Here is a 17003-nt window from a genome sequence, read left to right as displayed (position 1 = left end):
TTTGATCCCCTTGCTGTGGCCAATACAGGGCCCTGATCTATGGAGAGCTTCTTTAGTCTTACTGCAACTACAGGCAACGTTTTTTTTTTTTTTTCCGTGACGCTCAGAAACAACCATGATACACTTTAGAGGTATAGGTTTCCCAGAGTCCTGTTGGATGAGGGCTGGCATCCCATTTTCTGTATAGTGGAACAGCTTCACAGAACTCAGTGTACTGTCAAGAATGTGCTATAGCTTCTAGAAAGTTTCCTGATAAACATTTTTGAGCAAAGAGTAGCCTAGGACCCTGTTGCCCCAAGTCTATGAGTACCTCTAGGGCAGAGATCAGCACTTTAGTTAAAGACAACTGGCCAGATTGGCTTCCTAGCTCTAGGAAGCCAGAAGTATGACAGTACCACACCTTTGTTAAAGTAGTGCCTGGCATCTAACAGGGGCTCTATAAATGGGCGTTGAATTAGGTTGATCTGAAGACATAGTAAAGAACAATTGTATTACACAAGTCCTGTGAACAATTGGTCTCAGAAGCCAGGACAGCTCATATTAGGCCTTGAGTGTAAGCCTTACTATATTACAGTATTCTTCATGTATAAACTGGCAAACTCATTCATTTATCAAATACAGTGTGCATCTGTTACTATCTAGGATTGGTCTTCACTGTTAGTTGCCCTGCTACATGTAGGTGCTGGGTAACTTGGATGAGGTCATCCTGCTTTCTGGAAGTTGAACATGATTTCTCAGCACAGGTACTCGGACTCTAGAACCTGATTCATGCAGTCTGTGTCTTTCACGTCTGTCTTTGTCTCATCTTGTTGCTTCTGCCTAGTTCCGAGCAGCTGAGTAACTAAGGATTCTAGTTCTAAGGGGTGTTGTTTTGTTTTGCTTTGAATTTGGAAAATCTTCAGGCCTTGAACTTTTTGTGTTCTTAAATTACAAGTTAGAAAATGCCCTTGTGGGAGAAAGGATTTCTGTCACCGCTGCCAAGTCTGTACCTAAGGATCCCTTCGTCTGTGTCAGGTTTTTATTCTTTACTCCTTAGATAATTCTTTGTGGATTGCACACTGAATAAGTCTCTTAGGCATTTGAAAATGCTGACAGCTGAGTGATAGAGGTCCCCCCAATACCTTTGCTGGATGATAAAAGCTCAGGTGTAAGCAATTCTCCGCTCACTTTTCCCTCTTGCTTCCCCATCCATTGCCAGTAAAGCCTCTAGTAAAATGTTTGACACCACTAACAAGTTGATCTGCGGGCATTGAGATGTTGGGATGTGTTGTCTGAGTTTTCTGCCCAAATTCCCACAATAGCTAAGTTCCAAAGTAATCAAACAGAGTTCTACATTAGTTTTAAACTGATTGGCCTATTAGCTCTGGCTTCTTATTAGCTCTTATAACTTATATTAGCTCATTATTCTTATCTATGCTGGCCACGTGGCTCTGTACCTTATCAGCGAGGCAGTCACATCTTGCTTCTTCTGTGGCAGGGTCACAACTGCGGAGGGAACTTCCTTCTTCCCAGAATTCACACCTGTTCTCATTGACCCACCTGTACTTCCTGTCTGGTTGTCCCACCTATACTTCCTGCCAGGCTACTGGCCACTCAGCATTTATTTAAAATACAATTGACAGAATACAGACCATTTTCCCACACCAGAGTCTTCAGAGGAGAGGGAAACCCAGCTAAGAATAGCATTTCAGAAGGGGCCACTGTTCTGTGGTCAATAAGCTGGGCATGGATTTGCTTTGCTGGGTTCTAGTTTCAGGTCACTACCCCAATGTGATCAAGCCACTTAACTATGCTGTACCTTAGTCTTTTCACAGTACAGGAAAGTTCTTTAGGGAAGTATGGATTGAAAAATTTCATTTTGAAAAACATACACAAAAAAATCAAATAGTGAACATTTTATGTCTAGTAATTTCTTTATCATTGGAAGTCAGAGTACCTTGAAAACAGTGATTTTTTTAATAGTAACTTTTAAAATCATGGCTATATCATTATTCATGCCTCAGCTTTGTGACAAACATTCACCAACTCAAATCCCAATGCGGCATAGAATAATTTTCTTTGTCTTCCAGGAGTCTGGAAAGTATGTTTGCTCTTTTGCGTTCTTTCTCTGGGTTGTTTAAAAGCCTGAGAAAGACTAATCTACAAATTTCTTTACTGGAAAACAGCAAATAAATGTATTTATTCTCTAAATCATTATGGGATGCACACTCTGGGCAAGCTGCAGCATAGCTTCTATAGAGACTGGTAAAACTCAGGGACACTGCTGATTGCCTGATTCTAAACAGAGCCCCTACCTCATGCCAGTAGTTAGTTTTTCATCCTTCACTGTACCTAAGTCTCCTTGAGCTGCTAAGTATCACACTGAATGACATCTCTTAGAAGTGCCCCCTGCAGGTACTAGAATTTTGACAGTCCCTTCTCATGTCTCTAAGACTTAGTAGTGTTTCTGGGAACTCTGGACAAGGTCATCTCTCACCCCATTGCCAAGGATCTAAATGTGCCAGGTTGGAGTTCCTTGGAGGGATAGAGGGGTGAAGATGGAGAAAATTGGTGACAGCCCTCCATATTCCCTTCCTTAACTCTGAGCTCCCATGTGTACTATCCAACACAGTAAGACAGTTGACCTCAGGATCAGGCATCCAAAGCACATGGCATGAAAGAAAGAAACTGTGGTGGAAATGTGCAGTTTGTGGGTCTTCTACCCGGAAAATGTCCCTGTGAATGATGGGTGAAAATGAGTCTTCCCTCTCTTTCCCCAGCCTCTTCATTCCTGTCAGTGCTGGTGCTCTGGCTATGACTTCAGGGAATAGAAGCCCAAGTGAAATGACTTGGCAGCCCTCTAGAGCATATAGCAATGCCAGGGAGTGTGAGTTGTAACCAGTACCGTCATTGGACAGGTCTTCTTCCAGGGCTTTCTGTGCCATGACCTGCAAGTCATGCCAGGCATCACCTGCTGGAACCATGGGCATGGTTCCTGATGGGAAGGAATCTTACTCAGATTGAAAAACATTTGGTTTGCTTCCGGTAACTGTGTTTAGAGGACACAATGTCAATCCCTTTGTTGTTTGCTCAAGGATTTTGAAGTGTTTTTCCCTGAGTGTAAAAGGCATGTTTCACTATACCCTTAATCAAAGTTAACTGTTTCCTCACTACTTCAGAGGATGGTGCTGGTATTCAAGGCTGTCACAGTCCCAGGATTTTTGGTTGCAAAATACCCTGGGTCTTCTGCCGAGTGCAAGGCTAAAGTCTGGTAAAAACAGAAATGTAATGGATATCTGCATCGGAGACCTTCACCAACCCGCATCTCTCTCATCTCTCTGCTGCTAGGGGGCCACATAGAGAGTGCTGATCAGTGTGCCTACCTCCAGTGATCACAGTACCAACTTACTGATGAACTTTGAACTTTTTGGTCTTCAGGGAGCATTGTACACATCCTGCCTAAAAGCTGTGTTGATTATCTTCCAAAAACTAAAGAAAAATGACATTGGTTTCCCCAACTGTTTTTGATTCATGGAACAGAAGATTGTTGGCATAGCAATGATGAAGGAGGGTCATCTGTCTATGTGTTACTTTCATTGGTTAATAAAAAACTGCCTTGGCCCTTTGATAGGACAGAAAATTAGGTAGGCGGAGTAGACCAAACAGAATTCTGGGAGGAAGAAGGCAGTGAGGCAGACATCATGCTTCTCCTACCCAAGACAGATGGTGGTTAGAATCTTCCCAGTAAGCCACCACTTCATGGTGCTACACATATTATTAGAAATGGGTTAAAGCAAGATGTAAGAATTAGCCAATAAGAGGCTGCAACTAATGGGCCAGGCAGTGTTTAAATGAATACAATTTGTGTGTTGTTATTCCGGGTGTAAAGCTAGCCATGCAGGAGCCAGGCGGGATGAAAAGCAGGCCTGCTCACCTCCTCACTACATGGCAATGGTTAGTTTTTAATTTCTAAAATTTCTAATCCCGATGAAGATTAAAGAACTGAAGCTACCAGGCCAGTTGAAGGACCTCATTAAAATATCACAGACACAAGTAAGACTTTAGGTCCCCAATTCTGAACTTAAACCGTTCTTTCTCATTGATCCTTCCACCATGAAGGACCCATGGGACTTAGAAACAAAAGTCATTGCCATCTATATTTAAATAACCAAGAGAATAAGATGATATGTGTAATGGAGTTGAATTATTCCCAAGCGAAGAGTGTTTCTTTTCTGTATGAATAGAACTTTCCTGGTCATCGCTTGTATGGATGCCATGGTATGTTACATGGAGCAGAGAGATGCTGACATTCTTTCCTGCATATAACAGATCACCCCATGCTCTTTAGTTTGAGAAATGAGGAGAATAACCACCCTTTCCTTTGCCAACATTTGCCTCTTTTATATTAATCTTGGTCGAACTGAACAATTTCTTCTCTCTGTGCAAAATAAGGCTCTCCTTTGTATTCACTTGGTTGGCATACAGCTGAGGGTGTCCAGATTTTCAAATACAGATCTAAGAATATCTGGAATGATTTATGCACAAAGTCACAGGGCTGGCCCAAAGCGAACTGAAGTCCATTAAGCTAAATTAAAGCTTTGTTTTGAGGTGGAAAATGTCATTTTTGCTGCTATCTGAAACCTACACCATAGTAAGGACAGAGTGAGATTTCCCATACTTACTTTAGGTTTTGAATGGACTTATTAACTGCATTGCCTTGCCCTTCAAATGCCTCAAAGGAGGATTGCTGGAAGACAGACACATGTAGAATGAAGTCTTGCACTGTGCTCTTTTTTAATGTGTTGCAGGACTCTTGTCCCTGGAGTAAAGATGGAGGGAGCTTTGAATATTCAAATTCAGTTCCCATATTAAGAGATTGTATTTAATCAAAAGTGCATTTAACTCTAGATGGCATTCAGATAGTAAAATTGGTTTTAGGAAATTCCATTACTTTTAATACTTGAGCAGTCAAAATTGTGTTCAAATTTCTTTTTATTATTTAAATTAATTGTCCTAAAGTTTAAATAAAAAAGTATAAAATACAACTCTAGAAAACATAAGAAATCTAGTTATTTAATGAGTTTACATCCCCAACTTTTCTTTTGTATATTCCGTGTGATAGAATGTGATCCCTAAATGGATACCTAAACACTCCTCTATACACCTACACACACACACACACACACCACACACACACACACACACACACGGGGTGGGAAAAGAATGTGAGGGAGATCCAGACATACTTTTCTGTTTTTTCTCTTTTTCCTTTTTTTCTCTGTCCACTGGAAAACTTGGCATGATTAGGAATAAGCCATGTGATATTTAGTCCTCAGTTGAGGAATTACCTTCATCAGGCCTGTTGGGCCTGTATGTGGGGCATTTTTTTGGCAGGTGATTGACTGTGGGAATGGACCCAGCCAACTGTTGGGTGGTGCCAATCCTGACCAGACTGGACTAGGTTGTACAGAGAAGTAACTGGCCCCGAGCCTAGAAGCAAGCCAGTAAGCAGTTGCTCCTCTGTGCTCTCTGCTTCAGTTTCTGCCTCTAGGTTCCTGCCTTGAACTTCTGTCCTAGACTGTTAAACTGTTAATAAACCCTTTATTTCCATAATTGCTTTTGGTCCTAATGTTTATCACGGCGACAGAAGCAAATGAGTACAGATAACAATGTTTTCTAAAAGACAATGAGACCAAAATAAAATTTTTGAGCTTTTAATGAATTCCTCAGGAAGCTTAAGGAGTGTTTAAAATCAAATGGAAAGTTAAACTTAGGTCTTTGAGATGATCGTTCCCAGAAGTTGATGTCAAGTCAAGTAAACTATAAATTTATACACGTATGATCTTCCGTGCAAATCAAAGAAGAGTGTTACTTATGAGCATGATTACTAGTGGCCAGCATAGGCCATCTTCATTTAGGCCACTTGAAATTTAACATTTTATTAAACTTTTATAGTTGTGGTTATTAGTATTTAATTTAATATACACATATTTAATTAAACATTAATATTTGATGTTATCATATTAGAATTTCAATGTTTTAAAAGTATTCAATGTTTAACTGCTAAAGAAATATGCACTAATCTTTTCCATCAGTTTGACACCTCTTCCTGTTTGGTTTTAAGACAGATTATGATTATTTTCTTGCTCATCATTTGCTTTCATAATTTCTTTAAAATTTGCACTTTATCTGCTGTGAGCTTTGTTTATAGGCCCATCAATGACCATTAATGTGTCGGCAACATTTTTTATTAGCATGGAGAGGGGAGTACCGTGAGAGTCACTGCCTCTGTCCAACCCTTGTTCACGTTCTTTTCTGAAGTGACTGCTTGTGTCTGTGGTGATATCTTGCTTCTTAATCTCTGAATATCCTTGCTTTTCTGTATTTATCTGTATTCTCTGTCTTTTTTGGCTTCTGAAATATAGACTGTGAGGTGAAGGAGGTGACTTCACTGCAAATGGTTAAAAAATCTGCCCTAGGAGTGGTTTTCAACAGATCAGGGATCAGTAATAGAATGTATTCCTCATTAATCCACATACCCTCTTTCCCCTTCTCCCTTGTGTGGTGTGTGTGTGTGTGTGTGTGTGTGTGTGTGGGTGTGTGTGTGTTGTAGGGGGTATTTAGGTATCCATAACAAGTTTAAGTCTCACATTCTATTACAGTGGAATATATAAAAGAAAAGATGGGGATATAAATTTATTAAATACCAGGCTGGCCTCGAACTCACAGAGATCTGCCTACTTATGCCTCCCGAGTGCTGGGATTAAAGGCATGCGCCACCAATGCCCGGCATGGTGTTTATTCTTAATCATGTGACCATTGATGTGCCACTCTCTAATTAGAAAATAAAATAATGCATTACTTTGCAGTAGGATTAAGCCTAGGCTTCTGGATCCCTTTTTGCACCCTTTCTGTTTTGAAACTTAACTGCCATTTTGTTTTTACTAACTTGAAAAGTTTAGAAATATATACCAAGAAAATGGATTAATTCAATGTAAAAATTTCTGTCAATGCATATCTGTATTTGAGAGCCTATTGACAAACCATTTGCCTTTGATTCTATGGATACTAACACAGTTTCTTTCTCTAAAAGCAGCAAAGAAACCATGCAATTAAAATACAAGCTATGAAGTAGTACAGGAGCCTGTGTTTCTGTAGCACTTTCTTGTTGGACCACTTTACAGTAATCACATTTTATAGATGTGACTACAGATTATAAAACCTTCTGTGGGTTTTTTTTCTCCCCCAAAGTAGCTAAACTGGTGGTTGGTGGTACCCTAACAAGTGCTGGGCTAATGCTCCCCTTGTTGCAGGAGCTCCTTCCACTCCTTCAGCCAATAGCCGCTGAGATACCAGCCCATTGGGGCATGGTTTCTCTTTTTAAAAAATGCGGCCTACTCCCTCCACTCGCTCTCCTGGCTTCCAGCTCTGCTTCCAGCGACTAGGCTCCCTTCCTGATTGCGCAGAGGGCTGTTCTCTGGGACGGTGATCTGTAAGTTTTTTCCCCTTTAAATAAATAACCATTCTATTAATCATAATTCCAAACTGGTGTGGGATTGTTTGTGACTTACGCCTTCATCTGGCGCCCGAACGTTGGTTTTAGGAATCCTCCTTCCCCAGCTCGGCTGCCTGCCGCCAGCTCGGCGTGGCGCGAGCCCTTCCTCCCTCAGCCGTGGTCTGTGCCTTTCTCTTTACACGCCTCAGATTGGCTTCCAGTCCCCACGCACCCTATCATTTGCCTCCCCACGTGGATTTTAAACTCCACAGGCCCAGACAGTGATCCCAGGGTCTTCAAACACCAGCCTCAGAAAGCCTCAAGTGATGTGACAAGCAGCCTTTGGAAGTCACAACCCATCAGCTTGCAACCTCCACTAGCAGCCGCGAGGGTGGAGCCCATTGGAGCATGGAGACACCATTCTAGACTTCAGGTAACATCTGGATCTATCCCAGAGGTGGAGACACCACAGAGCGTTGGCCACACGGCAGCAAGGCTCAGCCAAAACGTCCTGACAGAGCTGAGGTTCACCCCCTCATCCAGGGCAATACCTACTGGAATGACAGGGGCAGGATGGCCACAGAAACACCAGGACTACAGAGAAGGGGACTTGGAGAATTGGGATTAGATGTTTGCCCCTTTGGCTTCACTTCCACAGCTCCATGAGACATCACCCCATCAGACGATTTCCACAGAGACTCCCGCGTGAAGGCAGCCTTCCTGGCCTCCCAGGGTTTCCACTTTAGCTGTGCTGAGAATCGCTGGGACTTCAAGTCTTCGTTCTTCCTGCCTGCAACATCTCCCATAGAGGAACACCGCCAAAGGCTGCCCCTTCTAGGTGCTACATCCGGGCCCTTGGGAAGCAGGTCTGAAGTCAGGAGTCTCTTGCTCTACCGACTGAGCTAGCCGTGCGGGAGCCGGGAAGGATGAAAAGCAGGCCTGCCCGAAGCTTCTCACTACATCTCCTCATTCTGCTCTGCACTGCTTATGTCTGGCATAGATTAGTTCAGGTCAGCACTGCCGTTTGCAGAAGGCCTCATGTTGCTGGGCTTACATAGAGTACATACTACACACACTGGCTGCTCAGATATAGATTTCCTGTGGGTGAGTTTCTCTCCTCATGGAGCTGCAAAGGTGGGAATTCTATCTCATTTCTAGTACAGTGTTCACATCTGCTATACTGCATTGCATCTGTGCCTCAAGTTGGAGTGTATTATTAAACACACCCATCTTGGCCTACGCTTGTCCTATAGCCCCTAAGCTGTTTAGATGGCGTGGCCCTGTGATTTTCACTGCAAGTTTGAGAGGATGAAAACCCCTTTCCCCACTAAAGTAGCTCATCCTGACTAACATCATGGGAGTAGCCTTAGATCCACAAATAATCCCTTGCTTAATTCCTGTTGTGATTCTTTGCCCCTATCATAAGAGAAAGCAGAGTTGTGGGGTTGTGCTTACCTTGAACTTGTATTTCCTTTCAAGAACTATTGCCAGTTTCTTTGGGGTTCTGAACTGGTTAAAACCAGCACTCTGGAAATGTGTTTCCCTGATGCCTATCTCACCCTGTCCTTTTTTGTTTATCTGCTAGAGGGCAAATAATACCAATATGCCTTGTGGGATAGGGTGGAATATGTAGGAATCTATGGTGTATGGAAGAACTATGGACAAAAGATACAACACACACACACACACACACACACACACACACACACACAAATGAACCATTATTCTGATGTTTTGCTTTACCCAGTCACATTTCCTATTACTCTTTCCTTGAGTTCTTTATGCAGCAAGTTCCTTGATATTTAATATTCTATTGCAATATCTGATCTTCCCTAAAGACCTTTCCTGACTGACTTCCTATAATAGCCCCTCCTTCATAATGACTTGTTATCTACACAGTCTTAACTTTTGCATCATACAGCACTTTAACAATCTATGCTCTAGTCTGTTTATTTAACCACATTGTCCGATCTCCACTAGGATGAAAGCTGCCCCTGTAGGGAATCGGTTTGCTCACTGACATTATGTTCCATAATGTAGGTGCGCAGTGAAGGCTTCTGAGGGGGAACTGACAAAGACAAGTGGAAGACTTTGAAAATGGGGAATACATTCCTCTGCTTCCATCTGGTGTAACCACTTGTGTTTCTCTTTCCTACGTAAGCAGAAAATAGGAAGGAGGAAATAAACAAGGAACGAACTGAAAGCGTAAATGTATGGAGGGGGTGTAAGGAATAGTGGAGTAGGCTGAGAGTGGGAAGGATGGCCTGAATTCCTGACAGCAATGCTGTGAGCTTTTCCATTAAACCCAATGGAGCAAAACTGAAATGAATCATACATTTTTAAAACTTTGGCTCTCAGAAAAGGTCAGCTAAATCCACAGTTTTATTGTAGAGTCAACTTTTTAAGTGTGATCTGTGCTGTCTCTATTGCATTATTACACCTGTACATTCCAAAGTTATCTATTTATTTATTTATTATTTATTTTCAGGTGTATGGATGTTTTCCTGCATGTTTATTTGAGTACCAAGTGAGTGCCTGGTACCCCAGAGGTCAAATGAGGGCATTGGATCCCCTAAGGCCAGATGTATATGAGTTACCATGTGGGTATTGGGAATTGAACCTGGGTCCTCTGGAGGAACAGTCAGTGTTCTTGCCTCTCCAGTCCTGTGTGCAATATTTATTTCACAACTTCCCTTTAAATGATATCTAAAATATACTATTATTTCCTGACCAGATATATTTTTAATATAAATCTTTGGTGTTTACAGTTATTAAATAAATCCAAAATGCCTGTCCCAATCAGATTGAAAATTCTCCTTCAAATAAAACACAATACTTTATTTGCCTACATGTTGCTCTCTGAAACAGGTGGATTGCAAACCAAATTATTTTATTTTCTTTAGAAAGAATGACAGCCTAAGTTTAGTATTTAATAACTCAAAATTTACTCAAAAATGATTAAAGAATGGCCTATAGTTTTGAATACATTCTTTTATAAAATGTCTTGAATTGTCTTCTCTTGGTAATTCTGATTTTTTTCATTTAATTTTCCCCTTTTCTTTTCTTTCTTCTTCTCCCTTCGCCCTCCCTCTTTCTTCTCATTCTTTTCTTTCTTTCTTTCTTTCTTTCTTTCTTTATTCTTTCTTTCTTTCTTCCTTTTTCTTTTTCTTTTTATTGTGGGTGTGGGTAGGGTAGGGTAGGATAGGGGAGAGAGACAGGGCCTCACTGTGTAGTCTTGACTGGAACTCTCTTTGTAAACCAGACTGGCCTCAAGCTGACAGAGATCCACCTGCCATTGCATCTGAGTGCTGAGATTAAAGGTGTGCACCTCTGTATGGGGCTAATTACCACTTTGTGATCAGAGTTTCAGAAAACATTGCTGAGATATTTGGACTTGGGAGCTCTGTGTTCATACTGAGATATCTCCTCCGGCTTTCATTTTCATAGGAAACACACACACACATATACACACACACGCACGCACACACACATGCACACATACACACAAACCAACAGATGCATATACACTCTTCCCACACACACACTTTATTCTTTATGTATTTTGTTTCAAAGTCAGAGAAGACAAAAGGGAAGGCAGATACGTGTGCTCTTTCCCTCTATTTTGTTAGTGGTAACAAAAGGCACAAAGCATGGAGTTTTCTCTACTTTCTGGAAACTGTTTCAATCAGTCCAATCATTAGCGGTTGAGACAGTGTGTGCTCACCATCTCTTTAAATGCCACCTTTGCATCTTCATGGGGTAACTAAAGATTGCTTCCTGGATAGGACATCAATCTCAGCTTTTTGTTGCTTTTAACAGAAATTTTATTCCTTGTCAAACTAGAGATTAAGGATGTGTGCCTAGAATTTCAGAACAAGGAAAAATGGGACCAGAAGGCATGTTTATCTCTCTCCCTATACTTTACATAGAGACCATATAGGTAGCTCATGGAAAATGTAACAAACTACTCATAAACTCCATTTTATATGCTATTTTATACATAGCACTCCCCTTTTCTACTTGTATTTACAGTTTAAATTGCCATTTTGGTACATAACTTTGTATATTTATGTGTATAAATATCTAGTAGAATTACTCACTGGCATTTCTACAGATATTACCTAGTTACCATCCACAGAGCTGCATAAAATATGACATTGTATAAGCATTGTGTGAGCATGACCCTTCACTATTCTAACAATATCTTATCGGTTCTTACATTGTAATTGGAAATGATGTCCCAGTTCAGTCTTTGTCTTCCTATGTCATCATATGTCATTGTGTCATCACAATTAATTATTTGACATAGTCTACATTTGAAGGAAAGTTGATTTATTTAGAAAACAGTTAGGGAGATTCAAAGTTTGGTAGCCTGGTTGGCCTCTGGTAAGGGCAGCGTATGGTGACACAAAGCAGAAGCCCATTGGGGAGCCATTCCCTCTGAGAGCACAACCCTAGACAAATACTCATGAGACCCCCCTGGTAAAGGCTCCCTCTTCCCACTCTTGTCACTAGGAAAATATGAAAATATGGAGCACAATCATATTCAAACCACAGCAGTAGGAGTGAAGTTCATTGCATATTAAGTATTTAAGAAACTTGACTTATCTTTCTAGGGATAGTGTGGCTTTTGTCCTTTATCTATTTTCTTATGGAATTGTTACCTTATTGAATATAGGAACTTTTTATATGTAGATGGAAGTTTTTGTTTCATGCATGGTGTGGGGCAATGGTCTGTACTCTGTCAATTATATTTTAAATAAATTCTGATTGGCCAGTAGCCAGGCAGGAAGAATAGGCAGGACAACCAGACAGGAAGTAGAGGCAGGTCAGTGAGAAGAGGAGGATTCTGGGAAGAAGAAAGCTTGATCAGCAGTCCTGATCCAGCCACAGAAGAAGCAAGATATGACTGCCTTGCTGAATAAGGTACCAAGCCACGTGGCTAACATAGACAAGAATAATGGGCTAATATGAGTTGTAAGAATTAATAAGAAACATGAGCTAATGGACCAATCAGTTTATAACTAATGTAGACCTCTGTGTGATTCTTTAGGAACTTAACAACTGTGGGAACCAGGCAGGACAGAAAACTCAGACAACACATGCAGGCCTGCAGCCATTCACTCCCAAAGAAACACACAGAGGCTTCTAGTAGTTGTAAGCTGTTTGGCCTATTAGTGCAGGTTTATTATTAACTAGCTCTTGCAGCTTAAATTAACCCATAATTCTTGTCTATATTTAGCCACATGGCTTGGTACTTTTTCTCAGTGCAGCATTCTCATCTTGCTTCTTCTGTTCTGGTTGATGACTGCATCCTGCCTTTCCTCTTCCCAGAATTCTCTTAGTCTGTTTGCCCCACCCATACTTCCTGCCTGACTACTGGCCAATCAGTGTTTTATTAAACCAGTATGAGTGATAAATCTTTACAGTGTATGAAAGCATTATCCACAGCACTATAATATTAAGGCGATAGCCTCCTTGGGTTGATGGTAGAAGCTGTGAACTTTTATCTTTCACCTCCCCCTTTGACACTTTGGCCATGACAAATTTACACTATTTTCTTATAGTTAAAATTATATTTTTTCTGAATCACTCTAAATTTTGTAATATGTATCTTCCCCTCTTAAATTATTTTAAACTCCATATTTCTTACTGTGTTTAACATTTTAAAATATTTTATATTTTAACATTAAAAATTATCCTGATCTGAGATAAAGTTTCAACTTCATTTGTTTGTTGATGTTCAAATACCATTGTTAAATAGCTTTTTTGTCACCCATGGTTTAGCATAACATCTTTAGTTCATGCTGTCTTATTATGTGTTTAAGGTCAGTTTTTTTATTTTCTGTTTTACTCATTGATGTACCTGTTTTAATCATTAGCTCTATTGTATTTTATTACTCAAAGAACTTGCTTCCTTTTCACTGTGGGATGCATTTTAAAGGTGATACTATAATTTGTTTCCCATTTACATTTAACCAACGACTTCTAGTATATTTGCACCTTAAAAATATTTTTACATCCTGTTGGTGATAAATTATCTCATGAGTATTGGTGATAAATTACCTCATGAGCAGGATAAATAAGTAGACAAATTTGAAATTGAGATACAAGTTTAATTGAGTTTATATGGTAGACTTCCCATAATCATCAATTAATGTGGTTTGCTTGACAAGTAGGAGGTGAGGATGGAGATCCTAGGAAGTGAAGGTTCAGTGTCCACTTAGCCTGCAGAGGGAGGTGAGAGCTGAGTGAGTGTTGGGGTACCCTGATCTTACTGCATTCTGTATTATGTCTGAAATGGAACATGTCAAGATGAAGGATGTCATTCTCTTCTGGGCTGGGTAGAGTTGTATGAAAATGTTTTCTCTTTGTAGTAAGCTTGGCAAGACATAACATTTATATAATACTCTAAGTTCTCCTTAAAGAACTTAAATATGGATGGGTGGGTGGATGTATGGATAGATAAATGTGTTTAAAATGATAAATGTGAGCTTTCCAATCATAGAAAACTTCTGATTCAAGGGGTGCTTTTATTGGTCTCTAAGTTCATACCATAAAGCACCAAGGCAAATTACATGGTATTTGATGTTACACACACACACACACACACACACAGGAGCCTTTTTTGAGTACCGCAGCCCTGTGATCAGATAAAGTGACTTATAGTCAGAGGGAGATGCCAAACTGCTGTGACACTGTCTAGCAAGTATGCCATGTAGCTAACACTTTTATCTGGTAAAGATACAGATGAGATGCTATTTGGTAAGATATCTCGTTCTCTTTCAGTGCCATAGCTCATCTATGAAAATGGCTACCATTTGGTTTTCTTTCTCCCACATACCCATCTGTCCTACTTGTAACACACAGAGGGAAAACCATGAATGTATTATGGTGCCCCACTCCAGTAAAGACTCCTTTAATTTCTTGGAATGTCTTAGTGACTAGCAGATTATATGATACTCTCTGATATTTGCATATACACCTTGGCATTGGAATGATGAAGTTTCCATTTTTTAAAAGAGTTTTGCTTAAACAGATCTGAAGGCTTCCTTGACCTAGTGTATAGATAGATACACTTAATCTGGTAGGAATGAGATTAAATAAATAGTAATTTAAAATTAAGTTTGACAATATAAATTGTATTGTCAAATTCGTCCTAAATCTTCACTCGCTGGGCATCATGTGTAGAGATAATTATATTTTTATGAATCTAAGAATAGTGAAATACTTGCTAAATTTCTCTGACCAAAAAAAAAAAATTCTCTCAAAACTCAACATCATTCTCAACCATCTTCATATTCCCAGAATGGTGTCTTCCACTTAATATTTATTGAGTGAATAACATAATGGGATTTGTTCCTTAGAAAGATTGGAATCAAGAAGGGGAATATTTCATGGAGCAGATAATCTGCACACATGTCCACTCTGGCTTCTCTACTTTGATTGAGAAAGGTGTCTTTGTCCTCAACTCAGTAGGCAAGAGGGATTTTGGATCTTTGTGTGGGCAGATAAGGGATTATAACAGGAAGCTGCATGATGGTCCTGCTCCCAGTTTTTACTTTGTGGAAACAAAGATAGATGGCTAGATAGGAGATTTCAAAATATTGTGACAAAGTTAGCTGTCAAACAAAGGAAAATTTCATGGGAACTTGAAGAATTGCATCAAGGCTAATCCTGAACTTCAGATGCTCTTTTTTTCCTTCTTTGCCATAATATCATCCTGTTTTTCAAAAAAAAAATTTTATATTTTATATGCCATGAGATGACGGATGCTGTGCTAAACTCAAGGTTGAAGTAGAGGTCATGGTTAATGTTAAGGCTTTTCTGGGATGTTGTGGTTTTGTAGTTTAGAATTGGCAGGGTGTGCATACCTCAAGAGCCTGACTCTTTAGTCTGTTCCACAGATCAGAGTAGGACATACATTTTTTTGATTCACCTAGTAGTGTTCTTCCATGGTATGTTTTTATAAAACTGTGTAACCCTAGCCAGGTCAGTAGTGTATACCTGCAATCCTAGGATTTCGAAGACAGAAGCAGGATTGTTCCAACTTCAAGGCTTCCCCTGACAAATTTCAGGGCATCTAGAGCCCCACAGTGAGATGCCAGCTCAAAAACACAAAAAAACTGATGCCAAACATTTCAGAGTATGTTGCGTAGGAGGAAGGGGCCGATGGGTCAAATCCAGCTGCTTTTGTTTATGACAGTTTATTTCCGCACCACTGAACCACTTCCGGTATGCTTCAGCTATAATACTACAAGAGCAGAATGAATGCACAACGCCCTGAAATATTTAGTATGAACCTCTGTAGGAAAAGTTTCCAGTTTCTTACTATGAATGGATATATACCCTCAAAACGATCACTGTCACCTAGGACAAATTATCAGTGGGATATTTTCATAAAAAGCTTAACAACTACTTGGCATTTAGATGAATTATGGTCTATACAAAACTAAATGTCTGCCTCTATTGAACACGGGAGAGAGCTGGCTTTCTAGAAAATCACAGGGACTCAGAGATTTTAATTGTCACAATAAAGTCTGACGTACACAAACAACCATTGACAGAAAATGGGAAATGCTTTTAGACTGTCGTTTATGTTATAGAGCTCTGACAGAGACAGAGCACTCACCAGATGTCTCTCTTGGAAGGTGGAGTGGATCCAGCAGCAAGTGGTGAAAAAAACGGACCAAGAGGGATTACGACCTCAGCCGTGCCCAGTCCACCTACTTCAACGATCCCAAGTGGCCAAGTATGTGGTACATGGTAAGTTCACTGAGGAAGTCCAGTTATGGTTATGTTGTCCACGTTTTGTGGTGTGTGAAGAAATCTGTTGGTCCTGGGAGGCCCCAGACACGGTTGACCTGGGACGTGTTTCCCCATGAAGGCTCACTACTGGAGAGAGAGCTCACTGTCATACTTTCTAAGACAGTCTAGAGCCGAGATGGAAACAGCTCAGGTGTAGACACACTGAGACCTATTTGCAATTGTGTTCACCTCTGACAGACGGTTTGCTATGCTCTGATAGGGTATAGCTCATGATGCACACTAAAAACTTGCACATCATTGAAATTACTTAGCTGGCACGTGTCCCCTGACATGCCACATTTGTGTATCAGGAAGTGTTGGCCAGTTCAGGGAAGCCAGTGTAAGGATGTCAGCAAGGGAAACTCATCGAATCTGCAGAGCATGGTGGCTGGTCTGCTTTAGCTTGGCTCCTTTGGAAATGCACCTCTCTAGTATGAGAGTTTTGCTTCGTGATGACTGAAACATGGCTCGGAAGACATTACTCACCCTTCGTCATGAATTCATTGTGTCACCAGTTTGCTCTGTGAGCTGCAGAAAGCCTGTTTTTGTTTCTCTTTCTTGAAATTTTTATTGCCAAGTGTTTGCCAGGGTGTTTTCCACTGCACTACTCTTTATAATCCCTGTCTCGAATTCTCCACATGTCTCCAGCTGATGAAAAGACACACATCGCCAGAATTGCGCATCCCTTCCCCATATTTTCCTGGAAACTTGGCCCTCCCAT

The 17003-nt window shown here is 40.5% G+C and overlaps 1 protein-coding gene across 1 annotated transcript in view; it reads left to right on the top strand.

Moving 5' to 3' along the window:
* The window catches only part of Pcsk5 (proprotein convertase subtilisin/kexin type 5), a 418647-nt gene that overhangs the window by 79944 nt on the left and 321700 nt on the right, over window positions 1-17003 (top strand). The window contains 2 exon segments of the mRNA XM_038321071.1: window positions 16126-16152; window positions 16154-16240. Coding sequence (XP_038176999.1) covers window positions 16126-16152; window positions 16154-16240 — 114 coding nt within the window.

The sequence above is a fragment of the Arvicola amphibius genome, chromosome 1, assembly GCF_903992535.2.
Source record: "Arvicola amphibius chromosome 1, mArvAmp1.2, whole genome shotgun sequence".
Classification (NCBI taxonomy): Eukaryota; Metazoa; Chordata; class Mammalia; order Rodentia; family Cricetidae; genus Arvicola; species Arvicola amphibius.
Note: the sequence above shows the minus strand (reverse complement) of the source record. Positions and strands in the feature narration are given on the sequence as shown.